General features: G+C 39.2%; 1 protein-coding gene across 4 annotated transcripts in view; it reads right to left on the reverse strand.

Annotated features, from left to right (window-relative positions):
- Nucleotides 1-5,114: 5,114 nt before the first annotated feature.
- Nucleotides 5,115-21,430, reverse strand: part of LOC138029353 (DNA polymerase delta subunit 3-like) — a 37,426-nt gene continuing 21,110 nt past the window's right edge. For 2 of the 4 annotated variants that reach the window (XM_068877101.1, XM_068877096.1), the window contains 17 exons: nucleotides 20,765-20,867; nucleotides 19,568-19,607; nucleotides 17,476-17,543; nucleotides 17,284-17,348; nucleotides 15,992-16,152; nucleotides 15,529-15,560; nucleotides 15,247-15,375; nucleotides 14,824-14,899; nucleotides 14,384-14,516; nucleotides 14,254-14,278; nucleotides 14,080-14,128; nucleotides 12,608-12,639; nucleotides 11,731-11,765; nucleotides 10,930-10,970; nucleotides 10,711-10,794; nucleotides 8,512-8,733; nucleotides 5,115-5,356 (listed from right to left, as the gene is read on the reverse strand). In XM_068877101.1, coding sequence (XP_068733202.1) covers nucleotides 5,169-5,356; nucleotides 8,512-8,733; nucleotides 10,711-10,794; nucleotides 10,930-10,970; nucleotides 11,731-11,765; nucleotides 12,608-12,639; nucleotides 14,080-14,128; nucleotides 14,254-14,278; nucleotides 14,384-14,516; nucleotides 14,824-14,899; nucleotides 15,247-15,375; nucleotides 15,529-15,560; nucleotides 15,992-16,152; nucleotides 17,284-17,348; nucleotides 17,476-17,543; nucleotides 19,568-19,607; nucleotides 20,765-20,866 — 1,482 coding nt within the window. In that variant the 5' untranslated portion in view covers nucleotide 20,867 and the 3' untranslated portion in view covers nucleotides 5,115-5,168. The remainder of the gene's footprint in view (nucleotides 5,357-8,511; nucleotides 8,734-10,710; nucleotides 10,795-10,929; nucleotides 10,971-11,730; nucleotides 11,766-12,607; nucleotides 12,640-14,079; nucleotides 14,129-14,253; nucleotides 14,279-14,383; nucleotides 14,517-14,823; nucleotides 14,900-15,246; nucleotides 15,376-15,528; nucleotides 15,561-15,991; nucleotides 16,153-17,283; nucleotides 17,349-17,475; nucleotides 17,544-19,567; nucleotides 19,608-20,764; nucleotides 20,868-21,430) is intronic. The other 2 variants (XM_068877100.1, XM_068877097.1) reach the window with 2 other exon arrangements.

The raw sequence follows: 21,430 nt of genomic DNA on the forward strand, positions 1-21,430 counted from the left end.
AAATCCTGAATTCAAGATTTTGGAAGGCCTAAATCTTGAATTCAGAAATACAGAAAGTATCCTAAACATGCATAAAAGCTAACCTTAGGCCTAAACAAAAGTTTTTAGGCCTAAGGTTAGCGTTTATGGGTCTTGGCCTCCAAAATCGTGAATTCAGGATTTTGGAAACTTAACTCTAAGAACAGCTGTCCCCTTTAGTGGCTCTGTTGACTCAGTAATCACGAAATGCCTGCCGCAAGAGCAGCACGATCGTAAGGGAGATTCAGCATTTGTTTATTTATCAACTTTGCCAGTCCAGCTGGCAGAACGCTACAACAGCTTGCGCCAATTACTGTGGCCCATTTTTTACAGCATGTGCACATACAGAGGAGTGGCAGAAATACCATAAATGGCGCTGAAAATATGTTTTTGTTTTTGTTGAAAGAAGTGTCTATTTGGCACTTTATCGGAAAGTTGACAATAACTATGAAAATAACTCTAAGAACAGCTGTCCCCTTTAGTGGCTCTGTTGACTCAGTAATCACGAAATGCCTGCCGCAAGAGCAGCACGATCGTAAGGGAGATTCAGCATTTGTTTATTTATCAACTTTGCCAGTCCAGCTGGCAGAGCGCTACAACAGCTTGCGCCAATTACTGTGGCCCATTTTTTACAGCATGTGCACATACAGAGGAGTGGCAGAAATACCATAAATGGCGCTGAAAATGTGTTTTTGTTTTTGTTGAAAGAAGTGTCTATTTGGCACTTTATCGGAAAGTTGACAATAACTATGAAAATAACTCTAAGAACAGCTGTCCCCTTTAGTGGCTCTGTTGACTCAGTAATCACGAAATGCCTGCCGCAAGAGCAGCACGATCGTAAGGGAGATTCAGCATTTATTTATTAACTTTGCCCGTGAAGCTGGCAGAGCGCCACAACAGCTTGCGCCAATTACTGTGACCCCTTTTTTACAGCACGCGCACAAACATGAAAATGTTGCGGGAACATATTTACGGGATATGTTGCAGTGACATGTCCCCTCGTGCGCAGTGATACTTTTATAATTATGCAACACCAATTTGGGGGTGATTTTGTCCCCGCGACATATCCCTGAAACATGTACCCGCAACATTTTCAAGTATGTGTATATGTTGTGATTGTGTCCCCGCGCCTCAGTGTGTACCACAAACCTTTTTGTCGCTGGAACATGTCGCTGGAACATGTCGCTGCAACTTGACCCCCCATGTCTGCCACCTTAATGCAGTACTTAAGTAACATCAATAACAACAATAATAATAATTTATACAGCGCTATTCAGCTACTCTTTCATAGCGCTTTACAATGATCAGATTAACAAAGAACTTAAAACCTAAAAAATATAATAAAATACCGAGAAAAATAGTTACAGAGCTTATATATACATTATACAAAAAATAAAAATTAAAAAAAAAACAGAAAAGAATTAAAAACCATAGGCTTCTTTAAAAAGATAACTCTTCAAATGTCTTTTAAAAATAGCCCTTGATGGAGATTTACGAATGCTAAGAGGCAAATTATTCCATTGCCTTGGCGCAGCAATGCTGAACGCCCGATCTCCTTGAGTCTTTAGTTTAGCCATTAGCACAGTGAGCAGTTCTTTCCCACTGGAGCGTAAAGACCGAGAGCACTTACGATGGCTCAGGAGACTAGAAATGTAAGAGGGTGCTTTGTTATTGAGTGCTCTACAGACTAATAACAGGAGCTTAAAAATAATACGTGAATAAACGGGGAGCCAGTGTAGCTTGAACATTATTGGGGTAATCGAATCGTACTTCCTTGTTAACGTGACAATGCGAGCCGCCGTATTCTGAACACGCTGTAATCTACAAACTAAGTATTTGGAATACTATATAAAAGTGAGTTACAATAGTCAAGCTTAGAGCTAATAAAAGCATGGATGAGAATTTAGCAGAGTCCTGGGTGACATATTTGCGGATCTTTGATACATTCGTCAGATGATAATTTGCCTCACTACATATCTTTTTTACATGTTGTTCCATGCAAAAACAATTGTCCATAATGACTCCTAAGTTACGTACAGACAAATTAGGAGCTATGAACTCATCACTGACCCGAACATATTCAAGAGTTGGTCTATTTGGAAATTTGGAGTTAATAACAACAAGTTCAGTTTTACTTTCGTTAAGTTTCAATAGGTTTTTGCACATAAATACGCAACCTTGCCTCATCAAGATCAGCACAACAATTGGTATCGAAGGAAATACATAGTTGCGTTTCATCAGCGTACAGATGGTATAGTAAGTCATGCTTTTTGATGATATCAGCAATCGACGCAGTGTAGACAAGGTACAGCAGTGGGCCCAGTACAGACCCCTGAGGCACCCCACGCAACAACGGTCGCCTTGATGACATGCCATCTTCTACATTAACAAACTGTTAGCGGGAGGTTAAGTAAGATGCAGTTCCCTTCACCCCAAAACGGTTCGAGAGTAGGGATATTAGTATTGCATGATCCACCGCATCAAATGTTGCTGAAAGGTCTAATAAGAGTAATATAACCGACTTGCTTTGATCCAAAGAACACAGGATGTCATTATGTACTCTAAGTAGTGCTGTTTCAGTTGAATGAAATTCTTTGTATGCTGACTGAAACGTCTCGTCAAGATGGTTGGTCATGACGTGTTTCGTCAGTTAAACTGCAACAGACTTTTCAACCAGATTGGCCGAAAGTTTGTGAACTGCTTGAAATCAGCAGTTGGTTTCTTTAATGTAGGTGAAAGAGAAGAAATCTTTAGGGCATCAGGCATATAACCAGTTGACAACGACAAATTAACCACCCAGGTAATAGTGGGTAGGAGTACAGGAAAGCAATCCTTAAGTAGTGATGCCTGCAGAGGATCAAGACAACAGGACTTGACCTCATGATAGTTATTTAATTCAGCAACGTTGGTAAACAATTCATTATCATCCGCTAACGATAGATCTCTGCTTCTTGCCCCAAGGGCAGTTTGAATCTCTTCAACTTTAGCAGTGAAAAGTCAGCAAAGGAATCAGCAAGTAAAGCATTGCTAAGAGAAGGTGGATATCGTGTCTCATGAGATTTCTGCATAAGCTTGTTTACAGTTCTAAACAGCACTCTTTGATCCGAGGAATGCTCATTAATTAATGATGTATAATAAGTAGATTTCAGTGAACTAATCAATTCGTTGACAACGCAACACTGACACTGGTACGCTTCCCTATCACTTTGTAGGCGTGTCCTCCGCCATTTTCTCTCTAAGCGACGTCTTGGCGAATACCATGGTGGAAAAGGTCTTATTGTCACCAAACGCTTTTCAGCGGGGGCGTATTGATCCAACAACAATCGGAGACCATTATCATATTGAGCAACTGCACTATCCAAGTCAATGGGTTCTTCTTGAACTAGAGAATTACGAACATCTTCGCGAAAGGAGTCAATATCCAAGGAGCACAATTTTCGAGTGCTAATAACTTTCTTCCTGAAATTAGGTTTTTTTTTGTAGAGATAAGTTACAGAATACTGCAAGATGATCAGAGATCATCGGGTCATGGATCTTAACATTTCTTACAAGTTCCTCATTTAATCGTGTTATTAGCAGATCTAGGGTGCAGGAGAAAAGACATGCTGTTTGAGATCAAAGGTTTCAAGAATTTAAATGAACTGCCTAGTAAGGGCGTTGTTAGAATTCTCCATATGAAAGTTTAGATCCCCAGCAATCATAAGACTAGCTAAGGGCTCAGATAAAAAATGTTCTAGCAGTCTAGAAAATTCCTCAAAAAACAGAGCACATGACGTGTTGTTAGGCGGCCGATAAACAATTAGAATTTCTAACGCTCTGACATCACTTTTTATGCTAGTAATAGTTGACACTTCAGCTGCCCCTGCTGTTAAGTACAACTGTACGCAAAACTCAATGAAGACATGCGAAAGGAAGTTTCGTAAATTGCTTTTCGGACCCGAAAGGTTATCGGGATTTTCGAGAAACAGGCCTCAGGTAAAGGAATGCCTGTTTATAAACGGAGCAGCCTAGGCCCACATTATTGGATTAAGGCTTCTATGGAATGAGGCTTCGTATATTAAATAACGTAACGAAATTGATAGTCTACAGAAAAGGACATCGCTGTTCGAACACATTTTTCAAGCTGGCGAGTTTCCTGAAAGCTCCGAAATCTTTCAGACGTAAATCGGCTTATGTAGTGCTGTTCCCTCTGAATCTTTGAAAGGGAGACTCTCCAAGGCTTGAAACTTTGCTATCACTTTGCGGTTTGATAACGCAAAAGATAAGCTGATCGACAGTAATATGCAGACCATATGCTGAGTATTGGACTGGAACTAGCTTGCAGTGGAGGCTAATGCGGGGGAATATATTTAACAATTATCCTGCCAAATCGTGCGGAATATCGCCAAGCAGATACTTAGCCGCAAGATTGAGCAGGATAATTGTTTTATTATTCATCACATTGATGACAAAGCACAATTGTCTACGTTTATTGATTAAAAAAACTGGAAAAAGTACCAATTTTCTCCGCGACACACAAAATGATGTATATCGCAGGATATCTGTCGAGTACGCACGACGAATATTGAGCGCGCTGTGACCATATTTGGACATTGTCACAATGTTTGAATAATAATAAAAATTATTTGCATTTGAAAAGATTCCCCACATTAGCCTCCATTGCAAGCTGCTGTAGTTCCAGTCCAATACTGAGAATACGAATATGGTCTATTTCAAGAGTGGCTTTTTGGGTCCGAAAGTTTTCGTGATGTTTGGGAAACGGGGATGGCCGAGTTATTTTTAGAGCAAGGTCAACGCTCACTAGGATTCAGCCTATTATTATGTTAATTATTTTAAGGGCTCTCGCAAAACGATCCCTCAAAGTAAGCATTTCGCACACCCTGAAAATTGCCTCTGATCAATAAGCGTCCTTGCCACTGTGGTTCAATCCTAGAAATTAGGGACTCAAAAAACGCACCCTTAAAGTTACTGCTACGGTGATAGCGAGATTTAACTTTGGCCCAAAGTTAAACCGATACCTAATTTATAATGCAAAAACAGATCACCCATTGTACATAAAAAGAAAACCATTTACAGAAATGAATTCAGCGTGAACATTTGGAGATGCAGGAGTGTCTGACACCATAAGTTTATTTTATTCAATTAATGTATTACGATTTCTTGAAAAAACTTATCAAAGAAGCTTGTTTGGCGCCTTTGTTTTTGATGTCCGCATGAATCTTCTTGTTTGTTTTCTTGGCTGGAGATGGGGATTTCTCTCTCAGGTGCGGTTCACTTGTTATTTTTAACTCATCTTCACTCGCATCTGTTGAGTCACTTTCCCATACTTTTTCTGTCACTATTTAAATGCAAAAAAACTTATGCGTTAGTTTTCACTGAACCTGCCCGTCTATAGGTGATTTGCAACCAACTTCTTTGGCGACCAGAGGCAGTTAAAGAGAGACCGATTGTTAGAGAAATCCAACTTGGCGGCCAGGCCTGGGTTGCTCGAAGCATGGTTAGCGCTAACCGCCATGGAAACGTATAGGTTTTAATAATGGTTAGCGCTAACCAGCCTACGAGCAACCCGGCGCCAGGATGGAGAGTGTAAACTACCTATAATTACTCACATTGTCTCGCTTTTATTTTGGAGGCAGCGTGATCCCGTTGTTTGGGCGCTGTAATTGCAAGCGCATGCTCCGGGCTTAACTTCCGCTGACCATTAATGGTATTGGCAATGAATTTATATAGCGCATTTTCTATTTACACATTCAAATGCGCTTTACAAGCAAGTGATCTATGGATGAGATAGGACATCAGCATATACAGTCCATTAGCGATCTCACCCAGCACATCAATGAATGAAATGAGGCCTGACCACTACACCGGGAGCTTCATGCCCTACTCTTTACGAATAGTGTGTGGGTTCTTTTACGTTCCAATGGGTTGTGACCAGTGAAGGGTTGTGAGAGGAGGCCTACAGTTTATAGTCCTTATCCGAGAAGATTCGAAAGTCTAACCATTTGAGAACGTAATTACAAAGGATGTTGAGTGTTGGTCAGGGGGAGTCGAACTCACGACCTCCCGCGTGACAGCCCGATGCTCAACCAACTGAGCCACCGGTGCGCGGTTTCGCCTAGCTCCCACGAGTCTCCTTAGATCAGTGGAAGAGCATCCCAATTAGTAATCGGGAGGGTCGTGAGATCGACTCCTGCAAAGGAGACCTCGGATTTTTCCGAATATTCCCGGCTCGAGTCACCATTGAAACTAGGCGCTCCACGAGCGTAAACTTGGTTTCCTGTGCTACGTGTTACACAAAAATAGAAGGCACTGAGTTGGGTGAACTGCAGCGTTCCTGTCAAGTAGGGGTCATTTAGACCATTAGAGGGGTCACCCAGACGTCGTGCCAGCAGTGGCCCTTTGGCTCACATGTTCGTACGTTGATTATGTCCCAGGGGCGGGATCCAGAAATTCCAGAAAGAGGGGGCCGAAGAAATTGCGTCGAAAGCGCACTCCCCCTCTCCCCCCCACATGCCCTGTATCCGAAAAATTCATGTTAGTGATGTATATCTATGAAAGCAAAATGTACTTGAAATGAGAAAAGCTCTGAAACTAAACTAATCATTATCTAAAGTAAAATCGCCTGATGCACACTGCACCACTTGAAAGTCGGTTAGTTACAGAAGCTCTTTAAATACAGGAAAAAAAAAGGGGAAAAACGTACAGATGCAATCAAGGCGTTCGATTCCCTCAATGTTTGCGAATAAACAAATCATTCATTCAATTTGCCATTTGGTTTCAGTGTTGTACTTAACACCACAGTTAGTAAAATACTAGAAATAAAGTACACTCAGTTGATACGGACATGAAATTGTTGTCGAAGTCCATTACTAGTCGCTTTTGAGATTCCAGATATTTATTTTTCACCGCCTGTCTTGTTTATACAATTGATTTTCCATTCTTGAGCTCTATATGAGTCTATTTTGTGTAAAGATCCACAAAAACGTCATTCGCGTTACAATGACTTTCGACGCCATTGCAGATTAATTAAATATTCCACTGTGTCCACTAGATGAAATCTAAGCATTTTTACTACCCTCTGAAACCTACCAAAATACGCGCAGATGACTCAACCCATAAAGACACTACTTAGCAGGGGAGTGACAGGAAATACTTTTCCCGACATGGAAAAAAATTAAAATTAAAAGAAACGGCTAAATTCCACCCAGATTCTGACTGGGTTTGGACTGGGTTTAAGCAACGACGACGGGAACGGCAACGAGAACGTCATCTCAAAATATAAATTCGCATTATTGTAATCACTTCGCGACTATTCCAGCTTTTTAGCATGACAAGGTGTGGCAGTCCCTCAAGAATGAAACCGATTTGAGTCACGCTTAATTTGGGGGAGAAAATGAAAATTTATCTCCAGGTGCTGACCTCCTCCATAAAACCTGAAATTGGGCTACTTCACGTTAGTATATACCAAAACAGTGGATAGCGTTGAAGGCGGGCGCTGATTGGCTACTCAAACTCCGGATAACCATTGCTATTCACCTTCAAGCAATTCACGCGCAATTTGCGCCCGCAAATGTGGAGTAAATTTGCAAAAAGTAGACGTCGCTTTTACTTTTTCCAACATGGAAATTTTTGCCTAGTAGTGGTAATACGCGCAACAAACCATCTCAATTTGCAACGCAACATTGTTGCGCGACAAGTATTAATGGCCCTTTAAGGAGGAAAAACAATAGTGAGCTTAAGCACGCGTGTTTCTGAGACGCGCACGGAAACCGGAAGAGGACATTTCTCGTGCCAGGACAGTGTTGTCTCCCAGATTTTTTAACGAATCATCTTTAATGGAGAACAGATACTTAGCAATGTAAATGTGGTTGTCTGAAGACAAGTTAAAGGGGAAAACAGCTCACTTCCGGTTGCCGTCTGTGTCTCAAAAACGCGCGTGCTTAAGCTCCCTAATAGCTCTGCACGGCCTGCACGTGCGTTTAACATTTTGATACATTTCCTTGCTGTTCTCGTCTTGACAACGACGTGAAATGATCACATTTGAGGTCATGTGGAGGACGTGAGCACTTGCCGATAAATTTTAAAATAAATTTTTATCCACACCAATCTCACCAATTTTATTTCTGGAATGTAGACACACTTTCAATCCAGGCGATTTGGAGTAATCGCCAAATTATTACAATAACGGGAAATAGCCGTAGTAGTTGTCCTTGCTTAAGGTCCCTAATTAGGGAGCTTAAGCTTGCGCAATTTTGAGACGCGGACGGCAACCGGAAGAGAACATTTCGTGTTCCAGGGCAGTGGTGTCTGCCACAATTTTATACTAATCATCTCGAATGGAGAAAAGATACTTGGCAATGTTCATGTGGTTGTGTGAAGACAAGTTAAAAGGGAAAACAGCTCACTTCCGGTTGCCGTCCGCGTCTCAAATACGTGCTTGCTTAAGCTCCCTATTATCTACTAAGAAACGTACCGTAATGTTACTACTCTTACCCATAAAGCCTTGATCGTCCATGTACGTTTTAGACTTGAGTTCTCGTTTTCTCTTTCTCCGCTGCTCTACTGTTTCACTGCATGCTTGTCTAGCCTGCTGATGTGGCAATAAATCGTCAGTTCTCGTGGAGCCATGCTGATCGGACCCACGCTTTTTCTCTGACTCGGCGTTGGTAACTCCCTCCTCTGTGAACAGAGCCAAGTCCAGTAGTGCGTCAAAACCTGCATTATTTTTAGTGGCCTTCATGAAAGGTGTAATTTAGTGAGCACGCTGGGTGTACTTCGAAAAATGTCCGAAAAAATGTCTATCGCCGTCTAAAGGATTGATACAAAATAGAAGGTGGCTCCTCAGTGAACTTTTGCACGTAAAGGAGGTGACTCTAGCTCCAGAGCTACACGTTTCCAGATTAATAACAATAATATGATGACAACAACAACAATGATAATAGTAATAAGAGGAGGCTACAGAATATTGGTATAGAAACCAAGATAGACGAACTTCAGAAAAGTGTGATTCTGAACACGGCAAGGATTCTTAGGAAGTTCCTAGAAGTTTGAGGAGACTTGTTGTCACCAAGTTTCCTGGAGTACTGAAGTTCCCTTGGAAATCCAAAGTGCGAAAACAAGATGATGATGATATTAATAATAATAATAATAATAATAATAATAATAATAATAACAATAATAATAATAATAATAATAATAATAATAATAATAATAATAATAATAATAATTACTGTGACTGCAAGCAGAGGAAAACCAACTTAGCAATTGCCTGGATCGATTATAAGAAGGAGTACGATTCTGTCCCCCATTCCTGGATATTGGAAACACTTGATCTTGTAGGGGCTGCAGATAACATCAAACGGCTAATGAGGGAAAGCATGGAGTCCTGGAAAACACAACTAACAGCATGTGGTAAGGACCTTGGTGAAGTGTCCACCAGGAGAGGAATATTCCAGGGGGATTCCTTAACCGCTATGTAATTTGTGCTTGCAATGCTACCTCTCAGCAGTGTACTGAACGAATCAGCAGCAGGCTAGTAAGGAAGAGGGCAAAATAACCCATTTACTGTTTACGGACGACCAGAAATTATATGGAAGAAATGAGAAGGAAATTAACTCACTTGTACATACCATCCAGGTGTTCAGCAGTGACATTGGTATGGATTTTGGAATCGAGAAGTGTGCAATGATGGTAATGAAAAGAGGCAAGCTGGATAAATCAAAGGGCATAAGATTGCCTGATGGAAGAATTATCCAAAGTATTGGAGATGATGTTGAAGGTTATAAATATCTCGGGGTGTTGGAAACTGATGACATTATGCATGATGAAGTGAAGAGAAGTGTGAAGAAGGAGTATATTAGGAGAGTGATGAAAACTTTGTCCTCAAAGCTAAAATGCTGGTAATGTTATAAAGGATATTAACAGCTAGGCAGTATCTCTACTTCAGTACAGTGCATGGGGGAATTGTAAACTGGACAAAGAGTGAGCTTGCTGAATTGGATAGTAAGACCAGGAAACTATTAACCATCCATGGCGCTCCTCGTCCCAGGTCCAACGTAAGCCGTCTGTACTTACCAAGAATAGAAGGAGGACATGGACTAACTAGTGTTGAGGACGCCATAAATACTGAAGAAAGAAATATGAATGTCTACATCAGCCAGAGCCAGGAACATTTGTTGACAGCTGCATGGATGAGGAAGAATGTTGATGAAATTGAAACACCAAAGAGGTATAAGAGGAAAAGAACTGAGGACTGGTCTGGAAAGCAGCTGCATGGGCAGTTCAAGAGAGACACAGAGGACCTATCTGGTGTTTCCTGGAATTGGATAAGAACTGGTGAACTGAAGAAGGAGACAGAAAGGCTCATTTTTGCTGCGCAAGATAAGGCACTAAGAACAAACGCCGTAAAAGCCAGAGTTGAAAATCAAAATGTATCATCCAAATGCAGAATGTGTGTTAGTCACAATGTGTTGAGCAACTAGAACAAACAAAATAAGCTTCTATACTAACAATAAAATTATTGAGCCTGCCTAATTTCTTAGATATTGCCATACCTAGCCAAGGTAACTCTGATCTGTTGGAGACGCAGAGTTAACAAGTAGAGCCAAAGTAAATTTAATGTTAATCAACAGTGCCAGTATTAAGCAAGACAGTGTTGGACCTATGATAGGGGCAGTGTTAAAATGACATTACCAGTATCATTATCACTGCTGTCTTCCTTGGGCAGTTCTTTCATTCGTTTTCTCCTCTTCTTTGGCTTTTCTTCTGGTTCTTCATCTACAACAGGAAAAAATACATATTTGCTATCACACATGGTTGATACTTTGTACATAAACAATGTACCACAGCTGCAATTTAAAGATTAAAATATGAACTTAGAAGTACAAAACATGCATTGAATATTTCATGTACCTGACTCAGTGGTGACAGCTTTTTTCCTTCCTGCCTTTGTGCTGTAAACAAAAAATATAATTGACAATCACATCAGTCTATTTCTTCCTAAAGGCAAACAGAAAGAACAATGTTGCCTGCTCATTTAACAGCGACAACATATTAATAACTGTAGGAGAGACAGCAGGTTAGATAAAACTGATGTACCATGGGGCTTTTCCTCTGATCAAATTCCCACATGTTGAGGCGAGATGACAAAAATTATTAAATAAAGCTTTCAAGTCTACAAGGTACACGAAACTCAGGGTTTCAGTAAAGAACAGAGAATCTCATTTCCACTGCTCCTCTACTGCCAAATGTTGCGGGAAATTTGGCAGCCCTTGCTAAAAACACATTACTTGCAAAAAATTGCATCACCTTGGACAAGTTATAGCTTAAATTCAAGCATATTAATTAAATGATCTTGAGTGAGACTTCTTGTCATAATAAAATTATCAGATTTGTGAAGGATAAAAGACTTTAGGGGTAATGGACCTCTTAAGTATAGTCCCAGCATTTCTTTCTTGACCAAGGACAATAATTAATTTATTGACAATAAATTATTATTATTTCCAACTGAGCCATATAAGTCTCTCCATTCAAAAATCCTGTGGCCTAAGACTCTTAACCTTCTATTTTTTTAGGGGGTGGGTGGGTAACACACACACACACATAGATTAAGAAAATATGTGGCCAATTATTACTCCATTGCATTCCTTCCTCTGATAAGGGATCATAAGGCCCTATCATGAACAAGAAATAATCCTGATCAAACGACTTTACCTTTTGCTTTGTTCAGCCTCTTTATCGTCTTGTTTCTGCACCAAACGACACGTTGCATTATTGTAACAAAACAAATCAAATAATAATAGAATGTGAAAGTACAATAAGCACAACACTGGAAAGGATCAAAAAATAAGTTCCATTGATTAATTAAGCCTGTCTCGTAAATGGAATCAAGCCATTAGCAACTCAGCATGCTGCAAAATCTGAAACTAAGTGAAGCTATAATCCTCGCAGTTATGAACACAATTTTTGCAATTGCGTAAAGAAGCCTGAAAAAATTCAGGACTTCAATGGGGTTTCAACCTGTGACCTTGCGATACCGGTGCCACGCTCTAACCAACTGAGCTATGAAGCCACTGACGTTGGAACACGGGAACATTGGATCCCAGAAAATAATGACCAGCTCCCAACGTCAGTGGCTTCCTAGCTCAGTTGGTTAGAGCCTCACACCGGTATTGCGAGGTCACAGGTTCAAACCCTGTTGAAGTCCTAAAATTTTCCGGCTTCTTTACACAATTGCAAAACTTGCGTTCATAACTGCGAGGATCATAGCTTCACTTGATTTCATATCCGCAGTTCATATATGACCCATTTCATATATCATTTCATTGTTAAATCTGAAACTGTAGGAAAGTACTTGTGATCTCACCAAATGGAAATGACAAACAATTGAGATAAGAGGGAATTTTAATGCTTAAAAGCATTTTGAACAGCGATCCTCCTTAATGTATGGTACCTATTGCCAAACTTTCTTAATTAAATGCTTGGAGGTTTTTTTTAAGGTTGTAGGTTTCACTTTCGGTTGGCCTTCTACATTTTACATAATAGAAAACAGCAAATTGCAAACAATTACAATTTTTGGGAGATAAAATACCTTTATCTTGTCACTCTTTGAGACTTTACACACTGAGTAAAGAAAAAAAAAAGATTACTGATATACATTGTATATTGAGGATATCAAATTCCAGTGCAAAGATAGGACTTTTCAATTTTACACACCAGAGAAGAAAATAAAATAAATATCGTAAAGCCACTTTGACACATTTGTTTTGTCTGTTAATGTGAATACATGTAACTGCGGTCGAAGGTAACCATTGATAAACTGTGAAGCTTCTTGTCCAAAATAATTTCACTTTTCATTCATCTCTTCGCTACTGACATTATCAGTCAGTATAACAGCCGCCTGCAATCTAGGTGTAGTTTTAGATAGGCATCTGAGAATTCAGAATTCAGCAGCTCGCTTAGCAACAAGGACAAAGAAATTTGATCACATATCTCCCGTCCTTCAGGACTTACATTGGTTAACTGTTAATAATACATGTAGGATAATCTTCAAAATACTACTTATGACATTTAAAGCTCTGAGGGGCTTGGCCCCAGGTTATCTTTCTGAACTTCTCACTCCCTATAGGCCATCCTGCAATCTGAGATCAAGTAATGCAAATTTTCTTGCTGTTCCCCGAGGTATAACAAAAACTTATAGATGGAGAGAGCGCCTTTGTGGTCACAGCACCCAATTTATTGAACGGCCTGCCTGCCACAATCAGAAACACTGAATCACTGTCAGCTTTTAAATATAAAGTGAAGACATTCTTATTTAACAATTCGGTTCTTTCTTTTAGGGCGCATTGTAGATATTAGCTTATTTAGTGTACAATATTTTTGTAATTCTATTTTTTCTGTAAATACCTATGTAAGACAACTGAGACCGTGCTTAAATGCCCCTACAATGTATGTATATATTATTATTATTATTATTATTATTATTATTATTATTATTAGGGATAGGAACATGGTGCCTAAAGAGGATGAGAAAATCAAAAACTACTCTCTTCCAGGGGTTTCACGAAGTTTTAAAGTAGAAGGGAACTTGTGATAGAGTAAGTGGCATTCCCTATACATGGTCTGGCTTGTGATCTTGAGACCTCCTTTGAGCAAAGGCGGGTACTGTGCACAGCGTAGAAAGGTGCTAGTACCCAGTTCCCAGCTTCTAATAAAACTCCTGCTCCTCTTGCAAAGGAAATCAGGTAGATGCATCCAGTGTGGGCAAAGATTGTATCATTACTGGTTGGTTGTTTGGGTGTGGTGTCTGGTCGGTTGGAAGGTGTTTTGAAAGATCTTGGAATTTCCGATGTGTTGGGAGGAATGTACCAGTAGGCCTCTGCAGTCATTGGAACCACCCTAATCCTCCAGAAGACACTTAAGTCTCTAAGCCCCAGGTGTGGGGACAAGGCTAGACAGTGTTTATACACCTGCAGAGTATGAATAACATCTCCTCGCAGGTTGTCCTGATCCTGGTCAAGAATTATTACTTTTTCAAGAAGAATATAATTTTGATAAGTTTACCCTTTGAATCTGACTTCACAGTCTTTGACAGTTTTGCTGGTAAGGGATCCTGGGAAACAAATGCAAAGAATCACTTTTTTGAGCAGCAAGACAAAAAAAAAAAAACAACAACAACAACAAAAAAAGAAGGACAAGATGAGTCAAACAAGAGCAACTAGAGCATTTTATCCTTACTTCCTCATCATCAGATGAAAGTTCTCTAGAAAAACAATGGAAGGAAAAAATCATCACAGTTGTCATATGCAATGCACATCAAATTATTGAGATGCAGTACAGTGTACTGTTGATCAGAGTTTCAACTTACCTTTTCTTCCTATTCTTGCTTTCTGCAAACTTGTCCCTTTTCTCAGGAATAGCAGGTTCAATTTTGTTAAAAGTGCCCTTTATTTCAGCTTCTATATTACTTAGCTTCTCTGAATTCTTCATCACTGTTGAATCTAAGCATTACGGAAAAAAAAAAAAACCATCACATGAGATATTAGATTGTGGCATCACATTTCCTGTGCCACGCAAATCATGTCACACTGTAGTGTGTTGTGTGTGACAACATATTTACCATGACTGGTTTGTTTGTTTGTTATTTACTTGTTTGAGCAGGTTGAAGTTTTGGCAGCTGTTCAGGTGAACATGTGGACCTGGAGCCTACAGTTTATAATCCTTAGCCAAGAAGACACTTTGTAAGGTGCCAAGATGGATGCTCAATTTATTAAAACCATAGTACAAAAAAAATTAATGCCCATGTACCTGCCATATTTCTGCCAAAGAAGGATTTCATGCTGCGAGCTTCATTTCCACTTGATGTTGTTTCAGCAGCTTTTGGCTACGAAATGAGAGAAAAACCAAATCAAATTGTCAAATTGATAATAATAACAATAATAATAATAATAATAATAATAATTATTATTATTATTATTATTATTATTATTATCATTATTATTATTAGCCTTAAAATATCAGTATTGCTCACAGGCTCAGCCGCTTTATGAAAACTACTGACTAATGTTAAAGACAAAGATGAACCAAAGGACAGACAAGGAGTAGTTTACAAGATCAAAGTTAATGCTGCAACTGCCAGGCCACTTACACGTGTACAATTCTGTGAGACTGGCAGAAATCTGAACGAAAGACTGACTGAACACAAATGAGAAAGGCAAAGTCTACCAGTACCTCACTATTGCCTTCCCTTGCAATGCTTTCTTTTTTATTGCCACTTTTCTCAGGTTTTGAAGTTGATGCTTTGGCAGCAAACATCTCCAGTGCAGACATTTGTCCTTTCCCTGCTTTGGCTCCTGATGCCTGATACAGAAAAAAAATTAAAGGATGTCTGGGAAATGCTCATGTATACAGTAATTTATTATTATTATTATTATTATTATTATTATTATATATATATATTTTTTTTTTTGAAAAAACAACAACAAAGTATAAAATAATGATGATTCACAGCACCTTGGACTTTTGTTCTGTTCTCAGAGCAGCACCTCGAAAATAAACCAAAATTATTGATTCAATTACCGTACAATGGTTAGGAAAATGGTACAAGTAATAATTTATTATTGGTGTGTCTAATAACAGCGATTGTAGCATAACACTTCATCAATCAATCAATCAATGAAACACACAGCCAGTGAAACCGATCGACCTATTACAATTTTATTGTACATGTAGGTGAAATAAACTATAGGGTTATTCTTCGTGAGGAAGGGTTTACCTCAAGGTACGAGAAGGAGGATTAGTCAGTTAAAGGAAAGGGCCTTGTCGAAGGAGGGCACTTGTTCAAACATTTACCATGCAGTGATTATCAAAAGTCTTAAGAAATAAAGGATTTACATGTAGAGATGTCCCCAACAATCTTTAACCACAAAGCTGATTGTGGCTAATACATTTACATGTATTTCTGAATAATAGATACCTTTTGAAGTGTGACTCACATCAGACTCTCCGTTGACCATTTTAGAGCTGGATGCCTTTTTATCATCATGCCCAACACCATTGACATGATGGGCATTGTTACCCCTGAGAATCCCATTATCTGCTGGGTGCTTTGCAAAGGGACAACAAATATGACTCCATCTATTGTTAAATAAAATAAAATACCATAAAAATTGCAAATTTTTTCCGTTCACAACCACTCAAAACTCAAGTAAATTATTGTAACAAAAGCAAACGCAACTAACTGAGCACTTGAAAACTAATTATCAGGAAATGTAAAATGATATTCATTGATTATTCATGAAAGTAACAGCCAAAAGAAATGCAGTATTCAGGTCACAATACCCAGCAAATCTTGACCCACTTTGAATGTTAACCTACTGTAGTGCTTAAACGTAAGTTACCACCCTCTCCTCGAGAGACGAGACTTTGGTATAATGAGACCAGTGTCTCTTCTCGCAAGACAGTTTGAAAAACTGTAAGTGTCTGTGAATGTAAACTTTTCCAAAGATTAACATGTTCCTAAAGAAGCTTGTGCTCCAACATGGAGCACCTGACTGTTAAAGTGCAATGGAAAATGTTGAAAAACGTGTGCTGCGCAGCGTGTAAAAATTGTTTACCAATAGATTTTCTTCAGTACATAAGCTTAAATCCATCAAACTGCCATAAAAATTTGTCTTTCAAATTTAAGTTTATCATGCTCCAATTGAAGTGAACACAGCGACAAAACTGATGCAAATTTCAGCTGAGCAGCAGCGCTAGCTTATCTTGTATAACATGAACTTTTGAGAATAAGAGGTTTGAAAAAATGTTGATGACATAACTTTTGTGAAAATTCAGGCCAGAAGCCGGACAGTTCATCCGGTTGTTTTCAATTTCACGTCTCATACTTTGAAAGACATGGGCACAATTAATCACCTTATTTTGCTTACTTAACAGAATAATCGATCTGTTGGCATTTCAATAGCCCATTTCCGAGTCGCTGCATGCCTCAGTTTCAAAGCGAGTCCTGGTGCACAACCAGGGATGAATGGGTTAAATTTCACTTGAAAAAACAAAACACTATGAAGTCAGGGGCACTTAAGACTATCCACATGTATCAGTCATTCCTTTTACAAATGAATGCAGATACCCATGCAGATATCCTGCTCAAACTGTGTTTGTCACTTAATGAAAAGACAGTAGCCCATACTGTTGAAACTATGCAACAAGCTTGCATTGAGTAATAAAACTGAGCACACCATATTAATTTTTTTTAAATGAATAGCTAACCTGTTGTCCTCATTCTTGTGTTGTTGTTGTACCTCATAGTCAACTGTGCACAATGAATTGGAATCCTATAATTTTATGCATTTCAGGTGTAAGATTATCGAACAGTCATCACAAAATGTGAATCAATTTTCATGTACATATACATGTATTAAAGAAAGTGAAAGGTAAAGTAAAAAAAATTAGGGACTCAACCTTTAACTTGCATCTCTGAACACTGTAAATATGTATTGATGTCACAAGTGAGAAGGTCTTTTTAGTTTCTGAAAAAGGAAAAGATTTTTCACTGACAGCCTTAACACTACTGAAAGCTGTCAGTCAGTCCCTGACAAAGGTGGAGGTTTCGGACCGCAGACAATAATACTTTAAATAATTTATGATGCAATACTTAACTTGCAGCTGTAAGTGTGACTCATCTTCTAGTAGGTTTATTTGAGTGATACATTATAGGTGACACATATAGACAGGAGAAATACATGGTCCCCAAGAGTGTCCCTGAAGACAGAGACACCTGCCATTGTGTTCACCAAAAGGCTCTTGATGATTGTTTGATAGTAATACTCATTTCAATAATAATAATCATTATTGTTCTAATCACCAAAGATCAACACCATATACCAGCGCCACAGACTTCCACACATGCTGGGCAAAAATGTTTCTAAATTGACCCGTGAAGTTTTGCTGACCAATTATTGTACAATGGCGTAAACAATGGCTGTGTTACTGTTGATATTGTTTAAAATGTTCGTCATCACAGGACCATGGCCAGAAGCTAAGTAACTCTTGACTCCAATGTGTAAACAAGGCTTGACTAAGCTCATAAAATGGTATATTTTTGTTTTTTGAGGAAGCGTTTAACCAATCGATGCTAACTTAAAATCTGTTTATACTTAGCTTTCTACTCCCTCTTTCAGGTGAAATGTGTCACATGATATTTTTAACGGCTAAAAACAATTTAAATCTTTTATTGAAAACAAGGATGGAAAAGTCATCTTATATCAATGTGTTTTTTCCCTTGCTCTGGTGCTCCTATAGAGGCTTTATCATTCTGCCTTTAAATCATATCCCCATCTTAATGGAAACAGTAAATTAAAATTAAAAGAAAAAAACCGGTCAAGTGATCAAGTGTCCATAGAAGTCACAATGAAAATGAACAACATTATAGTTTCAAGCAAAAAGTTGACGGACATTTTATAGGTAAACAATCCCCAATGTCAAAGACAAGCGTTATCATAATGACATCATTTAAGTCAAGAAATGTCCCTTGACACAAACAACTACAAGTGAAATGAAAAGGTTAGGATGCAGAAAATGGGAGTTGCATGTAGTACTTTCAAATGTTTGCTTGGGATTGTCCAATTATTGAAATTCAAGCCTCGATATAGTTGGGAAATTGTGAAATAATCTGAGAAATGGTCATACTAACGTTTCGTTCATGTTGCCTACATGTGTGTATGTCAAATAAATAAGGACTTACAGCAAAAAAAAATTGTTCCTTTGTTTTACATTGTACCTAAATTACTCCACTGTGTACGGTAACTTGATAGTAGTACAATGAAAGTCACCTTTTTATGAAGAGTAATAAACTATACTATATATATTTACTGTATCTTTGTTTCACACATTGTACACACGAGGAACATACATTTATAAAACCGGGGTACAACACAGTCACATCATCATCAATCCAATTTTGACGCGGGTTTATCCCCGTAAATGGGGGTGGCTGGATTTACCCCACTTTGTCAGCAATCTTTCTAACGCCCACTCTCCATCTCGCTCGATTACCTCTCCCGCTCATACTCCCTACATTTCAAGTCCCCACCCTCACCCCAAGCCACTCATCAGGCTTCGCATCATTCTGCAAGCAGTGCTTGCGCGGCCCAAGGTCAGGGGTTGCACCTTTCTGTTTGTGGTAGGCAAGTGTGGCCCACCCCAGCCTTTGGGCTGGCTGGTGCCCATGTTTTCCTGCTGTCAGCATGAGGGTTTTATTGGAGCGCATAGTTTCTACGGGGAGCATGCCCTTGCTTACCCCCAACATCGGTTTTCGGACACAAGTGGTCCTGAGACTAAACCTTTTACAATTTTGTGAAATATGATGAAATGTTGAACAAATGGCAAAAATAGTTCACCATGTCGCAGAGTCCCCAAGTCCCCATGTCTCTACGTCCCTGAGTCCCCACGTCCCCGTCCCACTTTTCGATACAGCTTTAAACAATAAAAAGAGTGATGATTTCATAATGTATGATACATTTGTAAGTGTGTTTTATCGCCCACTGCTACATACCTTCAAGGTCTTTTTCATGAATAATAGCAAATCTATATGCCTGAAAAATCACAATTATAATTTTGAAGTTGAAGAGAGTTGGGTTAGTTGGTTCTCTACTCTGCTATGAGAGGTTAATTTTCTCTGTGTACTCCAGTTTTCCCCTCTTCTCAAGAACTATGTCCTTGCCAAAGTTCTGCTTCCTTAACCCATTGGGAGGCAGTGTGGCCGAGTGGTTAGGGCCTGTGCCTTGAGATACAGAGATCCCAGGTTCAAGACCGCGTTCTGACCACTCAAAGAATTTGTTTCAGGTAGTCCCTGGTCCAATTTCCTGGTGCACTTGTAAAATAGCCAACTGGTTAATGCCTCCTGCCAGTTGGGATTCTTAACAATTGTTTATATTCAATGCTCCGAGATATTAGCTACTAGATACTCTAAAAATCCGAGGGTAAACAAAGTGATTATTGTACAAAGCAAGGCTGCTGCCTAAGAGAATTGTCCAGGAGCCCTTTGGGCTTCCAACATAGATAGTAGCCCGAGTCATTTTTCCAAGAGCCCAGAATTAATAATTCCAGCTGGGATCATATTTACAAGAAAGTGAGGATGAAAAAAGTAAGGCACCCATCCGGGCTACTAGTCCAGAAATTTGGCTGCCTGCGCTCTCAAATACGGTGCCCCAGGTGACCGTTAGGCAGCAACCTTGCAAAGTGATTATTATTGACACCTGGGAGTGAGACTTCATAGATTTTACTCTGCCTAATGCCAGATGGTTGTACTCGTCAGTGGGGGACAGTTTAGGAGTCAATAGGTTAAGGTGGAACATGCAAATATTGCAACAAGGCAAATAAATATGGGATTAATATTACTAATGTAGCTGGGTCTCTAAATCTCCCTCATTAAGCTATATAAGCTAATTCAGTCATTAATTTATTTCGCTCTGCTATAAGCTCACGCCATTTTTCTTAAAATCCTACTTTTTCAAGTTAAGCTCATAAGAGATGCAGTGTAAACTGATAAGATGCTAGTTCAGTATTCCTTTTCCCACTGCTATTTGTATGGGGGAGGTCATTGCTTTCTCTGGTGAGGTCACATTTTGTATCAATGAGAATGCACGGTAAGCTGAGGAACTGACACATGAAAGCTGCTTAACTTATTTTCTTTACCACAGTTACCACAGAATTACAATGAAACAAGTCCCTTCAGAAAAACATGACTTACAGTATCTTCATTGGCTATGCATTTTCCTCCTATAAGGTAGGTTATGTTGAGCTTACACTCTGAATCTAATGCTTTTTGCTTCTCTACAAAGGTGTAAAGCATTCTGTAGGCACAAGAGATAAGGGAATAGATTATTTGTACAAAGATGAAACACTTTTCCGCCCAAGAGTGGCACTCAAAGATTTTACTGTCTTGTAACAGATGATTCAACTCATCAATTTTTTAATTGCACCCGAAGGCATGGTGGCTTTGTTGGTGGAAAGAACAATAGAGAAAACGTCTTTTGGGAATTTGACGCTATTATTCTGCAAAACTTGAGCTACATTTTTCTATTGTTTTGGCACCAACATGGTCATCGTATCATGCAAGTGCAATTTTCAAAAAAAAGCAATCAAAGAATGGGGAACCCCTGAGTGGCGAAAAATTAAACATGAACGTCCTCTTTAACCATTTCTCTCCCAAGAGTGTCACCCAAGGGGTAAAAGGGTTATTGAAACAAACCAATCTACAAACACAGATCTAAGATCAGCATAGGGAAGATATCGTTGACGTCACCTATTGTTATTCATGCAGGGCAAAAAACTTTTTTTTTTATATTCTACTTGTCTACTGAGCAACGTTCAGATTTCGGTTGTCCAAAAGTTAAATTCACCAAATCTCAAGTCT

The sequence above is a fragment of the Montipora capricornis genome, chromosome 13 (assembly GCF_036669925.1).
Source record: "Montipora capricornis isolate CH-2021 chromosome 13, ASM3666992v2, whole genome shotgun sequence".
NCBI lineage: Eukaryota > Metazoa > Cnidaria > Anthozoa > Scleractinia > Acroporidae > Montipora > Montipora capricornis.